Source organism: Pseudonaja textilis, chromosome Z (assembly GCF_049901715.1).
Source record: "Pseudonaja textilis isolate UNSWEBS1 chromosome Z, rPseTex1.2, whole genome shotgun sequence".
NCBI classification, from domain to species: domain Eukaryota; kingdom Metazoa; phylum Chordata; class Lepidosauria; order Squamata; family Elapidae; genus Pseudonaja; species Pseudonaja textilis.
The window spans coordinates 47060935-47081517 of record NC_142008.1 but is presented as its reverse complement, the minus strand read 5'-3'; the positions used below and the strand labels follow the sequence as shown (position 1 = coordinate 47081517).

Here is a 20583-nt window from a genome sequence, read left to right as displayed (position 1 = left end):
TGTTAGGTGACTTATATTTCTAACAGTAGCCTCAGGCCCTCTGGTTCAATGGGGAGACAGAAAAGAAACTTCTAATTTCAGAGTCTTCAATGGAATCTTGCATCAGAACCTGCTCTTCAGCTCCCCCAGTGGCCACTTCTTGTAAAACTCTCCTATCAGATTGAAGAAACTTGGCTCCTTTTTGTAATGGTCGCTCCTCGTTTTGGCAGGAATCTGTCATGGAGCTGTTCGGCACCATTTCTGAGCTCTTTGGGGCCACTTCTTGTCCCTTAGCCCACAATCAGTCTAGTGCTTTATCCCTGTGGTGTTCGTCCCGCTCAGCTGCCTTGGAGCTCTTTCAAGCCCCTACAGCTCTATCCCTTGGCTTGGGGCTTGCAGAGGAGGCTGAAATATTTTCAGCTGCAAGGCTGAGAGAATGTGATGGCCTGTGAGCCATCTCCTCCATTCTCCTATTCGTGCAGCTAGCATATTGGGTGGAATCTGCCACCTTAATGGTCCCTGGTGTTCAAGCTTGCTCAGGAATTATTGCCCTGTGGCTCTAAGGACATGGAGAAAACTCTCCCAGATCAGTTACCCTGGAGAAGATCTGGCCATTAATCGTGATCTTTATCTACAGGTAGTATTCAGCCCCATTTAAAGCACTGCCACGGTAATTGCAGGCTTCTGAGGTGGCCATTTGAAGCTCCCAAAAGCCCTCCCAAGCCAAACACAGGGAACGGTGTGGATGTTTAGTCTAACACACCTCCCTGAAATATCTCACAATCAGTGCAGATCAGCCCTCAGCTGATCCTTTGTCGGATGGTCTGGGCCAAAGCCCTGACTGATTCATTCCATTTTGACAGCCACCTAAGTAGTAGACAGGTCCGGCTGCCCAGGAAATAGCATACAGGATTGGGTTTTTTTTGAATAATTTAGGCCTAATTTTCTACAGATTTGAGATTTTGTAGGAGCAAAAAAATGCACGTCGTCCAGTTAGCTGTCTAAGTGAATTTTTGGGGCACCCTTATAAACAGTCCAATCAGCAAGCAGTGACTGATAACCCAACCCTGGATGCTATCTCCACCACAATGGAGAAGGCAGTGGGACCGGAGGACACAGTGATTTGGGCTAATAAAAGCCCCCTTTCTGATTTGGATTCATCTCCTCTGGGTGTTTGTGTGGCTTTTTTCCTCCCCGTCTTCTCCCTTCTTCAAATTTCTTTTTTTCTTGGAAACAAAGGCACAGGAGGAGGGGGTCGGGTTGTCCCAAAGAATTAGACCCCAAAATTAAAAGAACAGCTTTTCAAATCCTTAAAAAGTTACAATGTTGACCCTGGGCCAGCTATTTCTCTTTTTCTTTTGGGAAAAAACAAGCAGGCATCTGAGGGGGCATCCCCAGCTCTTAATAAGGGCCGTATTTAAAAGCAGGAGGGAGTTGCTTTTTCCCCCACCAGGAAAAGGAAGGGAGGGGGAAGAGGGAAGGAAGGAACGAGAAGGAGGGAGGCAGGGAAGCTGGCCATGCCGATCCCAGCCATATCTATCCCAGCCACATCCCCCCACCAAGGTCAACTACAACCCTGATGTGGCCCTCAATGAAATCGAGTATGACACCCCTGTTCTAGAACAATTATCAATCAGAGTCAGGCAGCATATGAATTTAAGAAATTATTATTATTGTTAATTATATGCTGTTAAAAGTAAAGCAAAAATAGAAAAGAAATATTTTTTTCTTTGGAGCTCTTATAATCAGCACGATAAAATTTCATATTTTAAATTTTCCAATTTTTAGAAATAGATGTGATTAGAGTGCATTAGAATCATCTGGACAGAAAAATGGTTCATTATAAAAATTGCTGGATATTTTTTATGACTTAAATAAAAAAGATAGGAAATTTACCTAAAAAGGTTTTAAAACATGAACTTATTTGAATTAACCTTGTTAAAATTATATGTTCAACTTTACTGAGAAAAAATGAGTTTATTTAATAAAGACTGCTAGGAAAACTCTGAACATTTTAAGTATATGATTTATTATTTTAAGATTGATATGGTAACTCAGTTGAGATTTTGGTTTTTTTTTAGCAAAGTGACCTGATAGCTAGTTTTAAACAGAGATCTTTCGAGACACAAATGGCTAATATATGAAAATATGTTCTGGTGTGAAAAATTAAAGATTAAAAAGAAAAACATAGAGGTTATATTTCAAATAAGTAGCTGTTAATAAATTTAAAAATAAAAATAAATCTTTTTTCAATGTGGACAATCTGTAAAGTTTTCTTAAATTGCCAAGAGTGATTTTTTTTAAAAATGATGGTACATTAGGCAATCTGTTTTACAGACACAAAGACACTGTCTGAAATATTTTTAATGTTTGAACTTTTATTTTTACATTTTGGAACTTGAATCAAATATTTGTAGTTAGTAATAATGACATTTTAGCCTTCAAAGAATAATATTTCAGTTGGGAGACTGTTTTAGTTACTGCTATAGCTAAATGCTAAGTCACAAACCACATAGGTTCAGCTCCTTTTTTGGTGTTCCCTCTGTGGGAATTGAAGCCATGCCATGTTCCTCAATTCTGTTATTCTGTGACCCTGTGCTGGTTGTAATTACTGGCTTGAAAGATTAAGTATTTCTGTGAGATGATTGGCTGCAACAGGGAGTTTTGTAGCAGTATACATCTATGTTGGATATAATGTTATAAAAAGGTTATGTTTATGTACAGTCTGATATCTTGAAGCACATTACACTGCAGTCTTCTACAAGGACATTTTCGTTTTCTGCATCAGCATGGAAGCAATGCATCTAGACAGAGAGCTGCTACCTGTATGTAAATATCTTTTTCCTTTTCATATTTTCACATTGCTAGCATAGAGGTTATTCTTCATAGTTTACCTTCTCAATGTGTGTAATTATTTATCATTTGAAAAATGATGCAAAATGTTAATAGTAAATTTCAAACTATTGAATTTCACAAAGACAAATTCATTATCATAACATTAATGACTTATTGCGAGTCGTTTTTAGATGCAGAAAGTTAAGTGCATTAAAAATCTTTGAATAAAATTCTTTTTATACTGCATATTAGCTAACATCTTTTCAATGAAGGATGGGGGAGGGATATCTATTATTGTGGCTTTTAGATAGAATCAATAGACAAATATTTATCTAAAATATGTTTCTATTAATTTCTTTATCATCCTTCCTTTGCATTGCTTTCTAGAAAATTGGCACATCTCATTTTTATATGCTATAAAAACATTATTGATTTTGTGTGTTTTGCTGTAAATGTTTTTAGTATAATAACACTCTAGCTTGAATTCTTATTGAAAATGCTGTATGATTATTTATATCACTAAGAAATTTGATTCATATATCATAAAAAATAATCATCATTATCTCAATAGGTAGTAAAGAAGGACATATTTATTCAGAATGAATGTATTGCAGCAATTGTTTATAAATATGTAACTTAACAGGATTATGCTACAAATGAAGACATTTTTTAATTCCCTTTCCTGCTATTTTCTTGTGAAAAGCTTATCCCTTGAGCTGTATTTTGATCAAGCAGCAAAAAGTATACTTGCTTGCTACAAATATTTTTTCCTGTAACATAAATAAAAATAAAATTTCAAGGTTTACTATGTAGTCAGTAAGGGGCAGAAGGTTCAATGACAAACACTGTAAACAGAATTGAAAGCTTCCTCTCTTTAGTGTTAATGACTATAGTATCAGAATCTAAGTTAATATATCCCTCCAAGGTACTATTAGAAAAAAATAATTTATCAAATGTTATCCTTCAGATGGATTCTGATCTGTTTTGAATATGGGTTATGTTATACTTGCTTATAGTCTCTGATACACATTTTGGAGGGTAGGTTACAAAAACAATATTTAATAACTGCTCAGATAAATGCCATCAATCAATCAGTACTTAGAGCCTAATGAAATAACAAAGTTTACATGATTTTCTGGCATGTAAGCAAGGACACTAATTGAACCTTTTGGGGAAGCATGTTTCATAATGAAGGACACACCACAAATAAGACATGGAATTTCAGCCAGGTCCTATGAATTTCCCAAGGAGGAGGGGCTTTCATGAGATGATTGGATGAACAGAGTCAACTATTAGTATCTGATAGTATCTAGTATCTGACACAATACAATTAAAGCTGTAATGATTTGTTATTAGAGATACTTAATGCTCTAATGTTGATTAGAAGCTAATGCAAAGCAAGTGCAGCCAATTCAAAATTAGTGTTATTGCAGTGGTAGGATTGTTCCAGCAGCAATCTGTCTGCTATCTTCTGCAATAATTGGAGCTTCTGTGACATCTCCAAAGAATGAGGTGCCTGAGTCTTCACAAAATATTTAATTTTTGTGTGTGTAGGCATATACATACAGTTTTGTATATTATATACACTATTGTACATATAGTTGTTCAGCCCAGAAGAATTTGATTCATAAAGCTAAAAACTATTTTATAGTCTGCACACAAGTAGAAGGATAAGGCTCCTATCTTTTCACCTCAATTTTTATAATTACAGAAATGGTAACTTTATAGGGAGTATTCTCTGAAAAAAATGATTGCCTGAGTAGCTGATTCTACCATTTTACTTTTGTTTGAATTACTTCTTAATGACTTATTTTGACTTGTGGATATCCATAAGTAATAATAGATTCTGAAACACAAGAAAGAGGAAAAGGAGCACTCCTAAGTTAACAGAGACCCAGTTATGTTGAAAGATTTTCTCTATCCTGTGTTGGTTGCAGTATTCTGTAATGGAGATTTTTGAGTTAGTTTAAACTGTTGTTTTAATTTTGGAATTTTGAGCCAAGAAGTTTAAAAATATCTATGGCTTTAAATCTCAGAAAAGCAAGTTTCTAACATCTGTATGACTCTTTAGAATAAAATTGGAAAGAACACTTGACAAGAAAAAAAAAAAGTCTCTTCCTAGCTTTAAGAGAAATGATAGTAGAAATGCCAGTACTTTTGATAGTTTAAAACTGCAGAAAGCATTTAAAAGCAGATTTAGGTATAGCCTTGATTAATCTTGGCAATTCAATGAAAATAAAAAGTAACTGGATGAAAGACTGATACACAATTCAATTAAAAAGCTCTGTAATCTCTGGGAAATTTCTAAAATTGAGAAGTTAGTCTACAAATCTGCTTTGTTTTATGAGTAATGAAATCGGTTACTAATGGATTGTTATTTCTACAGAGTACATGTTATATATTTTACAACTAAGTTCTGAAGTGATTTAACAGATGTAATGCAGCTGAACACTGGTAAATGTGTAAGACACAGTATATTTAGTTCAATTTTTTTTGATGTGTGACAAAATTTCAAGCTGTGTTAACTTTCTAGCTTGTTAGATTAGATGTTCACAGCAAACTATTAGCAAATCCTAGAAATGTTTTATAAGTTTTAAGCAATAAATACAAAATCTGTTTTTGTTAAATAGATATTTTATAAAACATCAACATCAGTGCAGAATTAAATGGAAATTATTATTGAACAATTAAGTGTTGCAACTAAGTACTGCAGATGCATCCATCTTACAATCACCTATTTGAAATATTATATCTGTTGGGTAGATTGATGATTTGAGAATGTTCTATAGTTCTGGATTTGCAAAGATGATAAACTCAGTTTAGAAAACCTAATTAAAATTGTGTTATTGGTTCATGTTACATTCAAATGAAAACCAATGTTCTACCTTTATTCCAAATTTTCTGTTGTTGTTGAGATGTGAAACTTTCCATTGTTGTATTATTTCAGATGTTTATATTAAAAAGTAATAATATATGGGGGGGAAATTATGCATCTGCTGTTAGTTAAGTGCCCTTATATGTATTTTAAGACATTAAAATAACTTAGTTGGAAAAATATGCATATTTGGGGGAAATTGGTGAATCCATTCTGTTAGCTAACTTTTTTCACTATTGCTTTATAAAGTATTTGAATAGTGCAGTAGTTTCCCTAACTCTCAAAATTAAAAGTACCTTACTATAATTATCCTTTATGAGACTGGAAACTGGTGTATAATGTTGGCTAATATATATTCAAAGTGAACTTCCAACTAATAAAAAAATGTATAGAAATAGTTCATTGAACTAAGAAGCATCTAATGAACAGTTTTAAGACTACATAGATGTTCTTTCTTAATTCCTATTTTATTTTTTAACCCAACTCTTAAGTAATATATAATTGTAGTTTGTGATTAAAGATATATTTACAGACCCTATATCATCTTTCAAAAAGCTTAGGTTGATCTAAACAATTATCCTTAAAGCAACTGTGTAAAGTTAAGCTATGCAGTCATGACTGGTTATGGCTAAGGTCATGTTGTGAATTTCATAGCTGAATATTGAACAGAATCACCAGTCTGAAACTTCTGTCATTATACCACAATGGGTTTTTTTATTTATTTGCTATCAAATTGTTGTCAGCTCTAAGCAACTATATAAATAATTTTTCTCCATGACATCTGTCCTTAATCTGGTCTTTATTAGGATCAGAAGCATTGATTCCTCCCCCCCACCCCCATGCATAATGGTGAAATTTACTTCTAGAGTGTAGAAATATGACCAATACTTTAAATGGCTTTAAAAGGTAATATATAAATTCATGAGAGATAATACCTATTAGTGATTGTTAGTCATATTTGATAAAATGGATCTCCTAAGAAGCAATATTTTGGAATATTTTTAATAAAAAATTGAGCAAGGGCTGTTTTTACATAATCATTGAATTTCAAAAATCAATAAAATAGTAGATAATAGAAAAAGAAAAGGGGTAAGCAAGCAAGAATTATATCCACTAGTGTAGAACTAGAATAGTTTTGAAAAACATTACATTATAAGGCAGATTATTGGAGGTACATGTTCTTTTTAGTTATCTTTTTGCCATATAGTGATGGTTATATCTATTAATGTCATTGTATTTTCAGTTTAATGTTCTACATGCCTTTAAATCTGCTAAAAATTGGAACCCCTTCCCCATGATAAAAAAACTCAAATTCCCAGGATGAGGTGACGACAAATCTCACTGATCTAAGAGAGGCTCACATTGATAATGTTGGATATTGTTTGCTATTACAGTAATATCATTAAAAACATGAAGGAGTGCTATGAATGCTTCCCAAATTTAAGGATGAGAAATAGATGTAATCTGGCTAATAATGATACTACATATGTTTAGGTACCTGATATTAGGAATAATTTTAAATATATGAATCAATAACATGCAAATACTTGTATAGCGATTTTTGAGGTAGATTTAAAAAAACGCAATATAGAAAATTCATGTAACTTCCAATATTTGATTAGAAAAGATTAGTAAATTCACACAATTTAGGCATTTTTGTTTGCATAATTTTAGACAGTCATAATGAAATAAAGCATTGATTTGATAGTTTTAATGGAGCACAAGGAGTTGGTTTGTGACTTGCGGATTGTCCTAGACTCCTTCTTAAACAATAGGTGGAATGCCAGGGAAGTCTTTACTCAGTTGTCGCAAAGTTATAATATATTCATTGTATCTCTGCTTAGACCCAGATATCCCAGATATCCTATATGCACTGATTACTTGATTGGATTACTGTCACATATTCTATACAGGAGTTGCTTTTCAAGATGACCTGGAAACTGTAGCTGGTACAAAATGTAGTGGCTAGAATTATGATGGGACAACTTATCAAGCTAAAGTAACACCTATTTTGAAATCATATTGGTTGCGAGTTAACTTCTAAACTCGATCCAGAGAGCTGTCATTACCTTTAAAACATATTTACTTTCGACATTGGGGAATATTAAGTACTGTTTTATCAACATCATATTGGCCTATCTGTTCCAGTTGTCAAGTAAAGGTCTGTTGTAACTCCTTGGAGTTTATTGCCACATGATCTGTGCAGACTAGAGCCCATGAAATGATATAAATGTAATAAATTAGCTAGAGACTGTAAACATTTATCTCTCCAAGATTTCATCTCAGTGGCTTTGCAAGAATATCATAAAGGAAAATGATGGTTCCATTAAGAGAAAATGAGTAAAAAGAATTTGGTTTCATACAAGCAATAGGTGGTCTTGTTGCACCTTTTGTAGTGAAGAGAGCCCCTCAGGGAGGTGAAGAGGCAAATCCAAAAGGTGTCTATTATGAAAATTGAAATATAGGTGAAAGAAATCAGAATAATATATTGGGAAATGATTATACTAAAATATATCTCTTCTTTGGGACTGATTTTCCCAGGTGCTGGAAAATTAAAGAATTAGAGGGAAGACAAGGAGTGCCTGGGGTCACTAAAAGAATCAAGGCATGAGGCAGTAGATATATTAGATACAAGAGGAATTTTGCTCTTTTGCCTTCTTTCAGCCTAACTTAATAGGAAATATTAAGGTAAATAAGCTTAGGGGTCAACCAAAAAGGAATTTGCCTCTTCCCTTGGAATTAGATATTGGGCCAGCATTATTCCAAATGCTGTTGGAAAATAATTGGGAACAAAGGAAAGGACTGAGAGAAACAACCAGTATCCAAAGGAAGAAATGGCATATTATATTGAGTTAGTGTTCATTAATTAACCAAAGAAAAATTGAACAATTATTTTTCTTAAAAGTACAGTGGTCAGATTTTCTTACTTGCCCATGAGAAAGTCTTATCAGGAGATATAAGCAGAGATATCTTTATATTTCATCCTTGAGATAGTCTGTTGATAGGCATAACCAGATATACCAATTCTGGTATGACTGTTGGTCATGCCTGGAATACCAACTTTTCCAGCAAAAGGGACTAAGGAGCAAGGCATCAATAGTGCCTACAATCTCTCTAGTCCCAGTTTTACAGAGATGAGAATACATATAGTCTCTTGATGACCCAGGGTGGGATACAAAAGCAATGTCACAAAAACAGGTGAAGTCCCTTTAATTTCTTCAACTTGGCTTTAAAGATCCAATTATCATTGACTGAAGAAAAAACTCCCCCACAAACAGTTGCGAAAAGGAAGAACTTCCATTCAAACTCAAAATACATATAAATTATAAATAGAAAAAAACAACACAAACCACACTGAAGAATTAATGAGACAAGGCAGGATAAGGGCTTGAAGATGTCCACAGATATCGAAATACACACGCTGGGAAGGACGCCAGAACTCAGATAAGAACTGACAGACTAGAAATATTTTCATGCTTTGCTTCCAGCACTGGCCCATGCACAGTTTGTCCTGTTAAACAGTGCTCACAGCTGCAGCCCATGAAGGGGATCAAGACCCTTTTCTCCCCCATAGACCACACCATTCACATTCCTCCCTTATCTGCTCCTCCCTGCATGCTCTAGGATGAAGAGGGGATGGGCCTGGGTTTTCCTCTGAATGCCCAGCCAGCCTGTGCCCTTCCCCAGTTTCCTCCACAACCTCTGGAGCCACACTCCCACTCCCTTTTGGTTGTTCCTGTACTCCCTCGGAGTCAGATTCTAACAGGGGCATGACAGTCCAGGCCCGAAGTAAGCTAAACATGATGTTAGGTGATCAGCCTGGCTGGACGCCCCATCTCCAGCATGCATACAAAAGGCAGTGAGCGCAAGGGGACCGACATTACCTGGCAGCTGCTACAGCCTGCCGGTCCGTTGGTCGCCACACTGGGGATGCGCACCCTGCACAGCAAAGGTGAGTTGATTACCTATCCAAGCAGCAAATAGTGGCAAAGCTACAGAAGCGAATCCAGATGCACCTGCCTGGAGAAGGCAGGTGGCCACGGAGACTCATCTTTGCATGGCAGCATTGGCAGTAGATGGAGGCAGAAGTGTGGGGGAGGCATGCAATCTGGATGCATCACATAGGTTGCAGGCAAGCTTGAGAGATGGTGGGATCGTATGGGAAGATGGCCATAGGGGGCTGGTCCAAACCTCTCTGTTTGTCTGCAGCCCACGTGGAGTGTTGAGATCACCTGCCTTCCCTAACATGCCTCTGCCTCGTGTCTGCTGCCACTGTGCAAAGACAAGCCTCCTGTAGTCACCCACCTGCTCCAGCCCACTGATACTTGGCTTTCCTGTTACCTGCACAGAGCATCTAGATCACCTGCCTCCCTCACCTCTGCCTCTGCCTGCTGCTTGGACAGGTAATCAACTCACTTGCACTGCACAGTCTGAGGCTGCTGCCAGACACTGTAAGCCCCTGCACCCTTGCCACCTCTGGTGCTGGTCACATCCACTTCCCTCCCAGGCTAATGATTGATCTTCACTAGAGCTTTTTGGGGGGATAGGACTTATTTTTGGTGAAATATGGTGCGCATGCGCGCCCACACACACACACACACACACACACACAGATATATATTGGAGTCACTTCTGACTCCAAAATCTTTCTGTTTCTCAGCAGCATCTATTCTTTCACACAAACTGTAAAAAATAATTTCAAATCATGTAAATCCAATCCTTCTCTTTGCTTTCTGTAATACTTTATATTTAATGTGTGTGTGTGGGGGGGGGGAGTTGTCTTTTCATATAAATGTATCTATATCCTTCTGCCATTGCTCATTTTTTACTTTGAAATAATGCACTTGAAAAGCTATTCATCTTAATCATAGAAATTATCCCCAGGAATGTTTTCTCCCATCTAATTTTTTAAGTTCATTGCATGTCTTAACATCATTATTTTGAAATAAAATACAATTTATATTTATCATACTGACACCTTCTCAAACCCCAATTTATTCATCAATTTTGTTTGATCTTCTGTTTTCATATTTTTATTAACATTTCTGTCTCCTGTTTACTAATCTTAAAAACTACTAGTACACCAAATTCTTTTATTTTACCCATTAATGTTTCAGATCCCCAAGAATCTTTCAGAACAAACACTTATTCATCTGAAAAGTTCTAACTTATAAATAAAAAAAATCTTTACTCTCACAATCCTCTCATTCTGACTTAAATCGCTATTCAGTATTTTAAGAACTAAAATAAACAGGGACAATGGACAGACTTGTTTTGTTTCTTGTATCGCAAACCTTAAATCTCTATTAACAATTATTTACGCTTTCTGTGAAGTATAAACTGATTTTACCAATTTTATAATATAATTTGTATCTTCTGAAACATTAAACAGGAAAGTCCATTTCAAACTATCAAAGGCCTTTTCTGCATAAAAAGAAAAGAAAAAAGTGCAGCTTGTTTTAGTATGTTGTTCCAAATATTCCAAAATGTCCAACAGAGCTGTCTTTTAGGTAAAACCCACATTGATCCTGTAAGACACAATTCATTGTAGTTTGTAAAGGTTGTAAAAGTCCATTTTCAAAACATCACTACAAACTTGATAATTCATCTAGTCCAGACCTTTCCTCTTTAATCTTTTTATAGGTTTAGAAACTTTCCTTATTGTTATAGATTTATTCATAATTTGTCTTTGTTCTTCTGTAATCCTCAGTAGTTCATCTGTCTCTAAAGAAATGTCATATCCTTTATACAAATACATTGATGAAACATTTTGAAATAGCCACATTATCTATTAATACAATATTTTCCTCTTGAAGCTTCAGTAAAAAGTTTCACTTTTTGTAATTTATATGCCAGCCAATTCAGTGCATGGATTTCCAATCATGATTAAAAAGAGATACAGGGTTGATGAAATACTGTTTAAATCAGTGGCCCCCAACCTTTTTTGTGCCACGGCCCGGTACCGGCATCACAAAATGATCCATGGCCCGGTACCCGCATCAGCACGCATGACAAGGCAAGGCGAGCCGAGCGACCAGCCAGCCAGCCGTCCCCCGCTTCTCCCCGCCACCTTCAACTCTTCCTTTATACCTTTGTCGATGGGCTTCGCTTCGGGATGGCTTCAGGACGGTCGCTCGGCTTGCCTTGCCTTGCGTGCTGAAAGAATCCTCGCGCCTTAGTTTCGTTCAAAGCCCCCCCTTCGATGAAACTAAGGCACGAGGATTCCTTCAGGACCCAAACGCCACTTTCCAACCGGAAAAGCTCACCTGGAAGCACTTTCTTGTCAAACAAGATGGCGGCGCCCAGCAAACCGGTGGCCCAGTAGGAAATGTTCCACGGACCGGTACCGGTCCACAGCCCGGTGGTTGGGGACCCATGGTTTAAATCATATAAGATATTTTTGTTTTTATGATTAAGTGTTTATAAGCATATATTTATACTTCAGGATATATAAAAGGTGGTATGGAAACATTTTAAAGAGGCTGTATATTTTTTAAATAGTAAGATAATTGACAAGATTTTGCAAACTGCAATTCAACAGTACAGGGAACAAAAATTACAGAGGTAGAATGTTGAATTTTAATCATTCTTTTTTAATTTTTATATAATGTTTTTATGCTTTAATATTTTATTTGTACAACTCCCAGATTCCCCCTATGGGAGAAGTGGGGAGTTTCAAAATTGGATGGATAGATAGATGGACAGGACAGTGTCTTATTCTGAAAAAAAGGAGATGTCAGATCCATGTATCTGCCATTCTTCAATGGAAGAAGGGTGAGGGGAGAGTTGGTACAAGTAATCCTTTTTGATGTAACCTGAATATCTTAAGCCTTGTATTGAATCTGTATAACTTGCACATGATATATGACTGGAGCCAGATGCCTGGAACCTTGTCACCTGTTGGAGAGATAGCAAGAGACCATAAGAATTCCAGCTCTGAAAGGAACTGCCTGAGAAACTTTTCTAAGATACGTTCCCAGAAAAGGGGGGGGGGATTAACATGTTGTTTCTTTGGTTGACTAAATCCACATCAGAATATCTGTCCCTGTATGCCTGAGGGTATCTTAGACTCTGCTTTGACTAGTATCTGGATTACTCCTTTCAATAAAGAATTCGTTTTGAAGTACCCAGTTTTCAGAAGCTCATTCTTTTCGGTTGAAGGGAAAAAGTCTAGTGCTTACAGTAGACTCAAGTCTGCAAAAAAAGTAGCAGAATCAAATGGATTGCAACAGAAATTCTAGGAACAGTGTCAGATTATCCTTTATGAACTAAAAGTTACCTAAACGTGAATCATGCAGAACAATTATTCTTAACATATCAGTAAAACCACAAAAGAGCGTTTATAGCCAGGTTTTATGTTTTGGTATAACTGAGTGGGACCTTAATTTTATTGAAGTGTTGTGACCTGATCTAAAGTAATTAATTTATGCAAAACCATTCTATAATAACAGTGAGTTGAAGCAATTTTGTAAAGCCAGCTTAAATGTCTTTTTCCATATAGGGCTCTAATCTGCTTACCTTGCATTAAGCATTAATTTACTAGTCTGTAAAATTAAGAATACTGTATAAAAGTTTGCACTCACTATTTTATGTATTGGACTGTACATTGACCTCTTCTAATCTGTTAGCCACTGTTCTCCAGATTTGCTGATGCAGCTTAGTTAGGACCTTTATTGATACTTCTGTTGCTTGCCATATTTCTGTGGGCATTCTATCAATTCTAGCCTTCCAACTTAGTAATGACCAGAATGGTGATTTAACTCCATCTTCTAATAGTAGAGATTCTTAAAACTAAGGGAATATATGAAATGTTAAAGTCAGTATTGTAGAAATCTATATTTTATATATTATGAACGATCAGCACATTTTTGTGAGATGCTTTTCGTGTGAGAGAAAAGAAATGGATGTAGAGTCCTGACATTAAAAATCTTTAGCTTTGATAAAATATGAGTATGTAAGTATTGTGAACATAAATTATCAAAAATTTGACTTTTGTAACATTTCAAGAATCTATAGCACTATAGATATAATTATTTATTTGTTGCCTTGATATAAATCATTAAGTACTATGTTTGCTCGGTTTAGCAGGAAAATGGCCTAATGGACTGTTTCACTAGAAATATATGTACTATCATAAATATTGATAAGTTCAGTTATAAGTTAGCAATATATAATCGTAAAACCCAATAGTTTAATATTGTTTATCCAAGAAACGCATCAGAAGTAATGATGGCATCAAAGAGAAAATGTTTATTTAGTATGAAAATTTTAATTTTTTTTTTGTTTTAGGGTCATGATGAAGAAGCTGTTGTGGATACAGGCAAAATCAGTTCTACTATCAACACAAACTTTGAGAAAGAAGAATTAGAAAGTAAATATTAACATATTTTTCAAACATAATTACAAATAAATGAAATAAATGAGCAATCCCAGTACTCTATTTGTAAAATTGTAAAAAAAAATGTGTTTTATAATTTATAATACTATTTGAAATTTCTGGCTGGGTAGTGAGCTCATTGCATAATATTAATAAGTCATTTGTATTTCAACCAAAAATGTAGTTTTGCCATGCCCTCATAATATATAATCTACTTGAGAAAATAGGAGTGAACTTTTATGCAGCTGGCAGCAACAGTAACACCACAGCTGAAGAGTTAGTTCTCTTAAGTAGTTCTTCATTTCAGAGTGATATGACTGGAAATGAAGGACAGAGTTGAAAGTTCTTGGCTGGTAATCAGTTTCCAGATGAGAATGTTACACAGAGGGCAAACTTACTTGAGCAAGAAACCTGCGTGAGCTTTTCAACTTTCTTATCCAGAGGAATTAAAAGGATTATGAAAAGCTTGCTTGTCTTATTCTTCTCTCCCATTGGTAGGCTATTTCAGTCTACATAAAAATACTGGTGCCCCCAGTGGTGGTACACTGCTATATTATATAGTATGTTTCAGTGCAATGCAATACTGATACTATTGAGCTCCACACTATAAGCTTAGATTTTAATACTATTTTGTCAATTGAGTTGCAGTTAACTATTATTTATTTATTTAGTGTATCACAAATACATGGATTTATCACACATTGGGCTGGTGTAAGCTCTTGATGGACATTCGGACACAATATATTTTGTTGAGGAGCACCACAGTCACACTGAGGGCTATTGTATGCTGCAGTAAGGTTGATGAATACAGCTGTGGTTTTTAAGACTCACTGGAAACCAGCCTCAATATGCCCTGTTGGACCCAATATGTCTTGTATCCGTTGCCATATATTTAGAGAGCCAGGAGTTTTACAAAGATGTCTGGCTGCCAACTGTTGTTAACTTCCAATTCTTCAATGTAGTCTGGCTGCCAGTTGTTGCTAGTTGTTTGGTTCACACTACTATCCAGGGTGCATCACGAGAAGGCGAATTAACAACAAACCCTGCAATAAACTGTTTAAGGAAGATACAATGAGTCATATTAATACTCTGCACTTTCTACATACATGCAATTAAAATTAGAGTAGAAATATAGATATACTATATGCTTTTCACTGTCTTTTTAACTTTTCCTTTTTTGGTTTGTTATCTGTGGAGAAAATTAAACAACTTGATTATATAACTATTTAGACAAGATCATATCATAATTGAAGGAGTCAGTGGAATTGAAAGCTTTTATTATGTAAAATATGATAGAAGGAAGCTCACTACAAATTTTATTCAAACATTTTAAACTAGGATTCTGGTATTTAATATAATTTGCATAAAGGGTTCAAGGGTTCAGCTGAAATTTTTTGGAGTGAATGAGCATTTACTTATATTAAAAATGGGGCTCCTGAAAGAACCTTGAGAAAAATGACTTGTGCCAGCATATACAGTATAATTTCAAAGCACATATAATGGGGAAGAGGCATTTAGCTTGTATTTTACTTTACTTTTTATCATATATGTTTGAATTTAATAGTACCGATAATTTAAAACAATTATTTTGAAGTAACTATTGTACCTTATTTCACATACTTTTGCCAAAAATATACATAAACTCAAATACATATAGCAATAATGAAACTGAAACAAAAATCATTTGCATGAGAGACTTCATTGTTAGCATAAGAATGTCTTTAGTGTTATTTTAAAAAAATCATGACTTTTATACATTTGCATTTGTTGTATTGGAAATTAGTAACTGTGCTATTTTTTGGTTCCGTAAGTATTTTTATAAAAAGCCAGTTGACTTGAAATGTATATGATGTGCAATTTATATAAGTGTAGTGAATGTTAATTTTTTTTTAAATCTCAGTGTTAATGACCTTAGTAACCAAATACACTTTGTAAATTTTCTGAAGTGACCTTGCATAAAGTCATATCTGATCAAGCCAAACTACCTCTGCAGCTATCTGTTCTATATTTAGTATCCTACATTATGTTAATGCTGTTATAAATAGTGATTTAAGCTAATACTGTAACAGGCTTTGTATGGGATCAGTATGTTACAGCTGTTGTGCAGGTGAGCTTTCTGAAATTTAGGTAATAATTCACTTAAATGCTTTATATTAGGGATAGTTAGCTTGCTGTCTTCCAGATGGTGAATGATAGCTTTCTAAAGCCCAGCCAGCATGGCTAATTGGTTAAAAGTTCTGAGAGTTTTAGTGAGTATTAGGCTGACTCATGTAAAGAAAATAATTCCAGCTCCCCTCTTGAGATAATGATTTATTCATCAACAGAAAGAGTGATTCTAGAACTCCAAAAAATCAGGAAGAGGCCACGGGACAGCTGGATGCATTTGGAATTAAGTATTGGAATACATTCAGATTTTAGCATTCTTGCCAAAATCAGCTGTATGAATCATTGTGATAGAAAAGAATATTAGACATTGTTCAAACTAGATTTACAAGCATAACAGTGCTAATAATGAATTTCTTATAAAAGAAATTCCTATCCATTTCTATTCCTTTAATAGTTTCTTTTTAATATCAAATCAATTTATAGGAAAATTTATCTCAAGACATATTTGGCAAAAGAAGTTATACAATATTGCAGTTTGTAAAATAAAACAAAGAAAGAGTTGATGTTCTTAATACATTAAAACATGCTATAAAATTGACTTTCCTGTTAAGCTTTTTGTCACAAATAAGTTACATGCAACAAAGAAACTTAGTTTTGAAGAAACACTTTTATTTTGATCGTACTGAAAAAGTTTCTCTGAAGTCTTTTAAAATTTAGTGCAGCTTTCAAAACTTTGCCAGTTCTTATTTCTTCCCAGCAACATTAGATTAATTAAATTATCAGAAATGTAACCTGACACTAGGGTGTTTCTTAAACTAATACAAGAATAAGCTGTAAGTTAGTGTAGTGTCAGATGATGGGTGGAGGATAAATGCCCTCACCTTGAAAAAGGAGGAAAACAAATAATGTATCCAGAAAATGTCTAAAGCAGGTAATAAAGAAGTCTTCAAAAACATTGTGGCAGTTACTAGACTTGGCTTTGTCACTAATAAATAAGCTAAATTTTACCTTGCTTTTTTGTTCACTTATTTACTTTATTAATTCTTTAATTAGGTTATAGTAATAGGGCAGTGACATTTCTTCATAGATATCTTTCTGGTTTTTGAAAACTTTATAGGTGTAAGCTCCTCATCTATAATAGGAATTCCCTATGCCTCTGGCATAATATTAGAATGATGAGAGTGTTATCTTGGCACCTCAAACCTTATTCTGGAAGTGATTTCTTCAGGTTATGAACCAATTGACTTTTGATACTTCTAAATTGCCTGTAATAGGAACCTCAGAGTTAGCTTTCTGGTATACCATATATCAATATGCCATTTGTGCAATTGCCAAAATTCATACTGCTGTAAATGAACAGGGGATTAACCACTCTATAGCTTATTATAATATTTGCATAACCATACATTTTATCTTGGAGCCCTGGTGGTTCAGTGATTAGAATATAGTTTTGCAAGCTAATTTTGCCCACAGTCTGAGTTTGATTCTGACAGGACTTGCGGTTGACTCAGCCCCTCATCCTTCTGAGGTTGGTAAAATGAGGACCCAGATTATAAGGAGCAATATCAGCATATTGTTCCCAATAATCTGGGTCCTCATTTTACCAACCTCACAATGATGAGGTTTACATTGTAAACTACTCACAGGGTGCTATAAAGCACTATGGAGCAGTAAATAAGTCTAAGTGCTATTGCTATTCTAATTATATAAATTTGGTCGGAGGAGAGAAGCCAGAGAAGGAGAGAAGGTCTCAGGGAAATAGTGTTCGTTAGTTCATTCATTCATTCATTCATTCATTCATTCATTCGATATGAAATCTTCTCCATCTCAAATGTATACATGACTCTGAGTGGCCCACAATGATTAAAAACAAGGTGAAATTTATTATAAAACTGGTCCTGGGGTTATGATGCTAACCGGGATGGCTATTTTTTATGTCATAAGTGATGCAATCATATGACTTCAAGCTTTATGACTGCATTCCCTTAGTTTTGACAATCCCAGTCACTTTTGCCATTGTAACATAAATATTACTTATAACAGTACAGGTAGATACAACTGGGGGAGGGGGGGAGATAGTCCTGCAAGCAATCCAGCCGCATGAGGAGGTTTATAAATAACTACCAGACTGCCATGCCCCTGTCGGACTCTGACTCTGACTTGGAATCTGAACAGCTGACAGGGAGTGGGAGTGTGGCTCTGTTGGCTGTGGAAGAAACTGGAGAAGGGCAAAGTCCAGATGGGCAGAGCAGCGGTGAGGTAGAACAAGGGAGAGCGAATTCAGAGGAAGACCACCCCATGCGGGGAGGAACGGAGAAGAGAGCAACGTGGGTTGCATGGCTTATGGGGGAGGAAAGGGTCCTGATTCCCTTTATTAGCCGCAGCTGGGAACAGTGTATAAAAAAGGCAAGCTGTGTGCAGCAAGCTGTTGGGAGCAAATGTGACTTTAACTTGTATTGTTGTGGCTTATCTGTATTCCTGGCGTCTTCCCAACTGTGTGAGTTTTGCCATGTTTTCAAGTTTCAAATTCCTGCTCCTGCCCTGCCAAACAAGTTACTTCAGTTTGGTTTGTTTGGATTTTAAGTTACAGTTTGTGTGTACCTTGTTTTGGACTGAATTTTCTACAGTCAAAGGCTTTTCCTAGAAGAGCTTTTCTGCAGCCCAAAGGTAACCTGGACATTGGGGGCAAAGTTGGAGATAATAAAGGGACTCTTATTGCTTATCTGTGTTGCCTTTGTGCCATGGCCCGGGTCTTGAATTGAATCTGGAAGCATGATGGCAACTAATGCAGCTCAATGAAAAGTGCCCATACTTCACTATATATTCAGGAGATAAATACTTGGTTTTAGTGGCCTATGTCTCCCAGAGGTGAGACAGGCTCCATATTCCTGCCCTTTTGAAAAAGGAGTTAAAACATGGCTCTGTGGCCCTGCATGGGGAATCTAAAGCAGCATGCAGAGGGGTGGGGGTTGATTGGTTCCTTGAGCACCCATCTTTTGCTTTTGTCAATTAATTTTTAACAGGTTGTTGCCTCCTTAATTTTTTTTAATAATTTTTAAATTTTTACACTTTAATTTCTACATTATGTTTAATATTTTGATACTTCATTATACACCAAGGAGAATCCTTCTTTGAGGGATATTGGAAATTCAGAAATATTAAATATAAAAATAAACAAACTTTGAAGGGGAAGAGACTGGATTTTCAATAGAAAATAAACCATGTTTTATTTCTAATCATAAAAAATAATGAATTACAATATGTAACTTTGCATAAATTTTCATTTCTTTTTTTAAAACTTTAAGATAAAAAAGTTAAATAATCCTAAACTAGCAGATCTGGTAAATAATTTTTGTTGCCTGTTGTTTGATCTTCTTTTCAACAGTTGGATATCCAGCAAATCAACCTGTTTTGCAAGCCTGTAGTATGCTCTGTGTTTTTCTCTTTTGGGGGGAAATTTAATTCTTTTTACATTTCTAATATATTGAATAATGTTTTGGTTAAGGTCATAGAGCTGTATATATTGGTGTGCATGTGCCCTTTGGAAAACAAGGTCGACGCCGTCATAGACATCATAGTCATAAACGTCATAGACGAAGAAAAGAAAAGGAGACTGATAGAGAAGATGGGCGGGAATCTCCTTCTTATGGTAAGAACTTTACATTTATAATTAATCTAAAATGGGTTCATGTTTGTTTTTTGGGATACCAATTTGTGGTATGCCTTGTGACAAGATGAGCAAAATTTAATAAATAAAAGTAAAAAATGTAATTCAGTTAAACAGCTTTTCTAGTTTCCTAAATTTATGGTGTATACGTGATACCGTATTTTTCAGAGTACAAGGTGCTCTGAAGTATAAGACACACCTAGCTTTTGGGGAGAAAAACAAGAAAAAAAATTCTGCTTCTGCCTCTGCTTCCCAGCAATTTGCCTCCCTGCAGCAAACAACAAACAGCCTGTTTCAGTTTCAGTTTTGGTTTCAGCACAACCTGATTAGCACAAGCAGCTGATTGTCGGTTGGCTTGGCCTCCCAATGATCACCTGTTTCAGGCTGCAGGGATTGCCATTGCCTATTTCCACCTCTGGGTGCCCCGTTTTCAGCCTCTGCACGCCCTGTTTTTGGCCTTTGCATCCTGTTTTCAGCCTCCGCACGCCCCATTTTCAGCCTCTGCATGCCCCATTTTCTGCCCATTCCAGGTGGCGGGGATTGGAATGGGTGGAAAATGGGGCACACAGAGGCTGAAAATGGAGTGTGTGGAGGCCAAAAATGGGATGTGGAGGCTGAAAATGGGGCAGGCAGAATCTTTGTAACTGCACATCTACAGTCCAAATAGAAATGTCAAGTAACAAGTGAAACAAAGTTTCATTAAACATCTGGTGTATAGCAGGAAGATAATTACCACTGTGTTAT

General features: G+C 35.7%; 1 protein-coding gene across 2 annotated transcripts in view; it reads left to right on the top strand.

Annotated features, from left to right (window-relative positions):
- Window positions 1-20583, top strand: part of SLC4A7 (solute carrier family 4 member 7) — a 107534-nt gene that overhangs the window by 25768 nt on the left and 61183 nt on the right. For both annotated transcript variants that reach the window (XM_087916774.1, XM_026708228.2), the window contains exons 2-3: window positions 13979-14060; window positions 19678-19821. In XM_087916774.1, the coding sequence (XP_087772900.1) occupies window positions 13979-14060; window positions 19678-19821 (226 nt within the window). The remainder of the gene's footprint in view (window positions 1-13978; window positions 14061-19677; window positions 19822-20583) is intronic.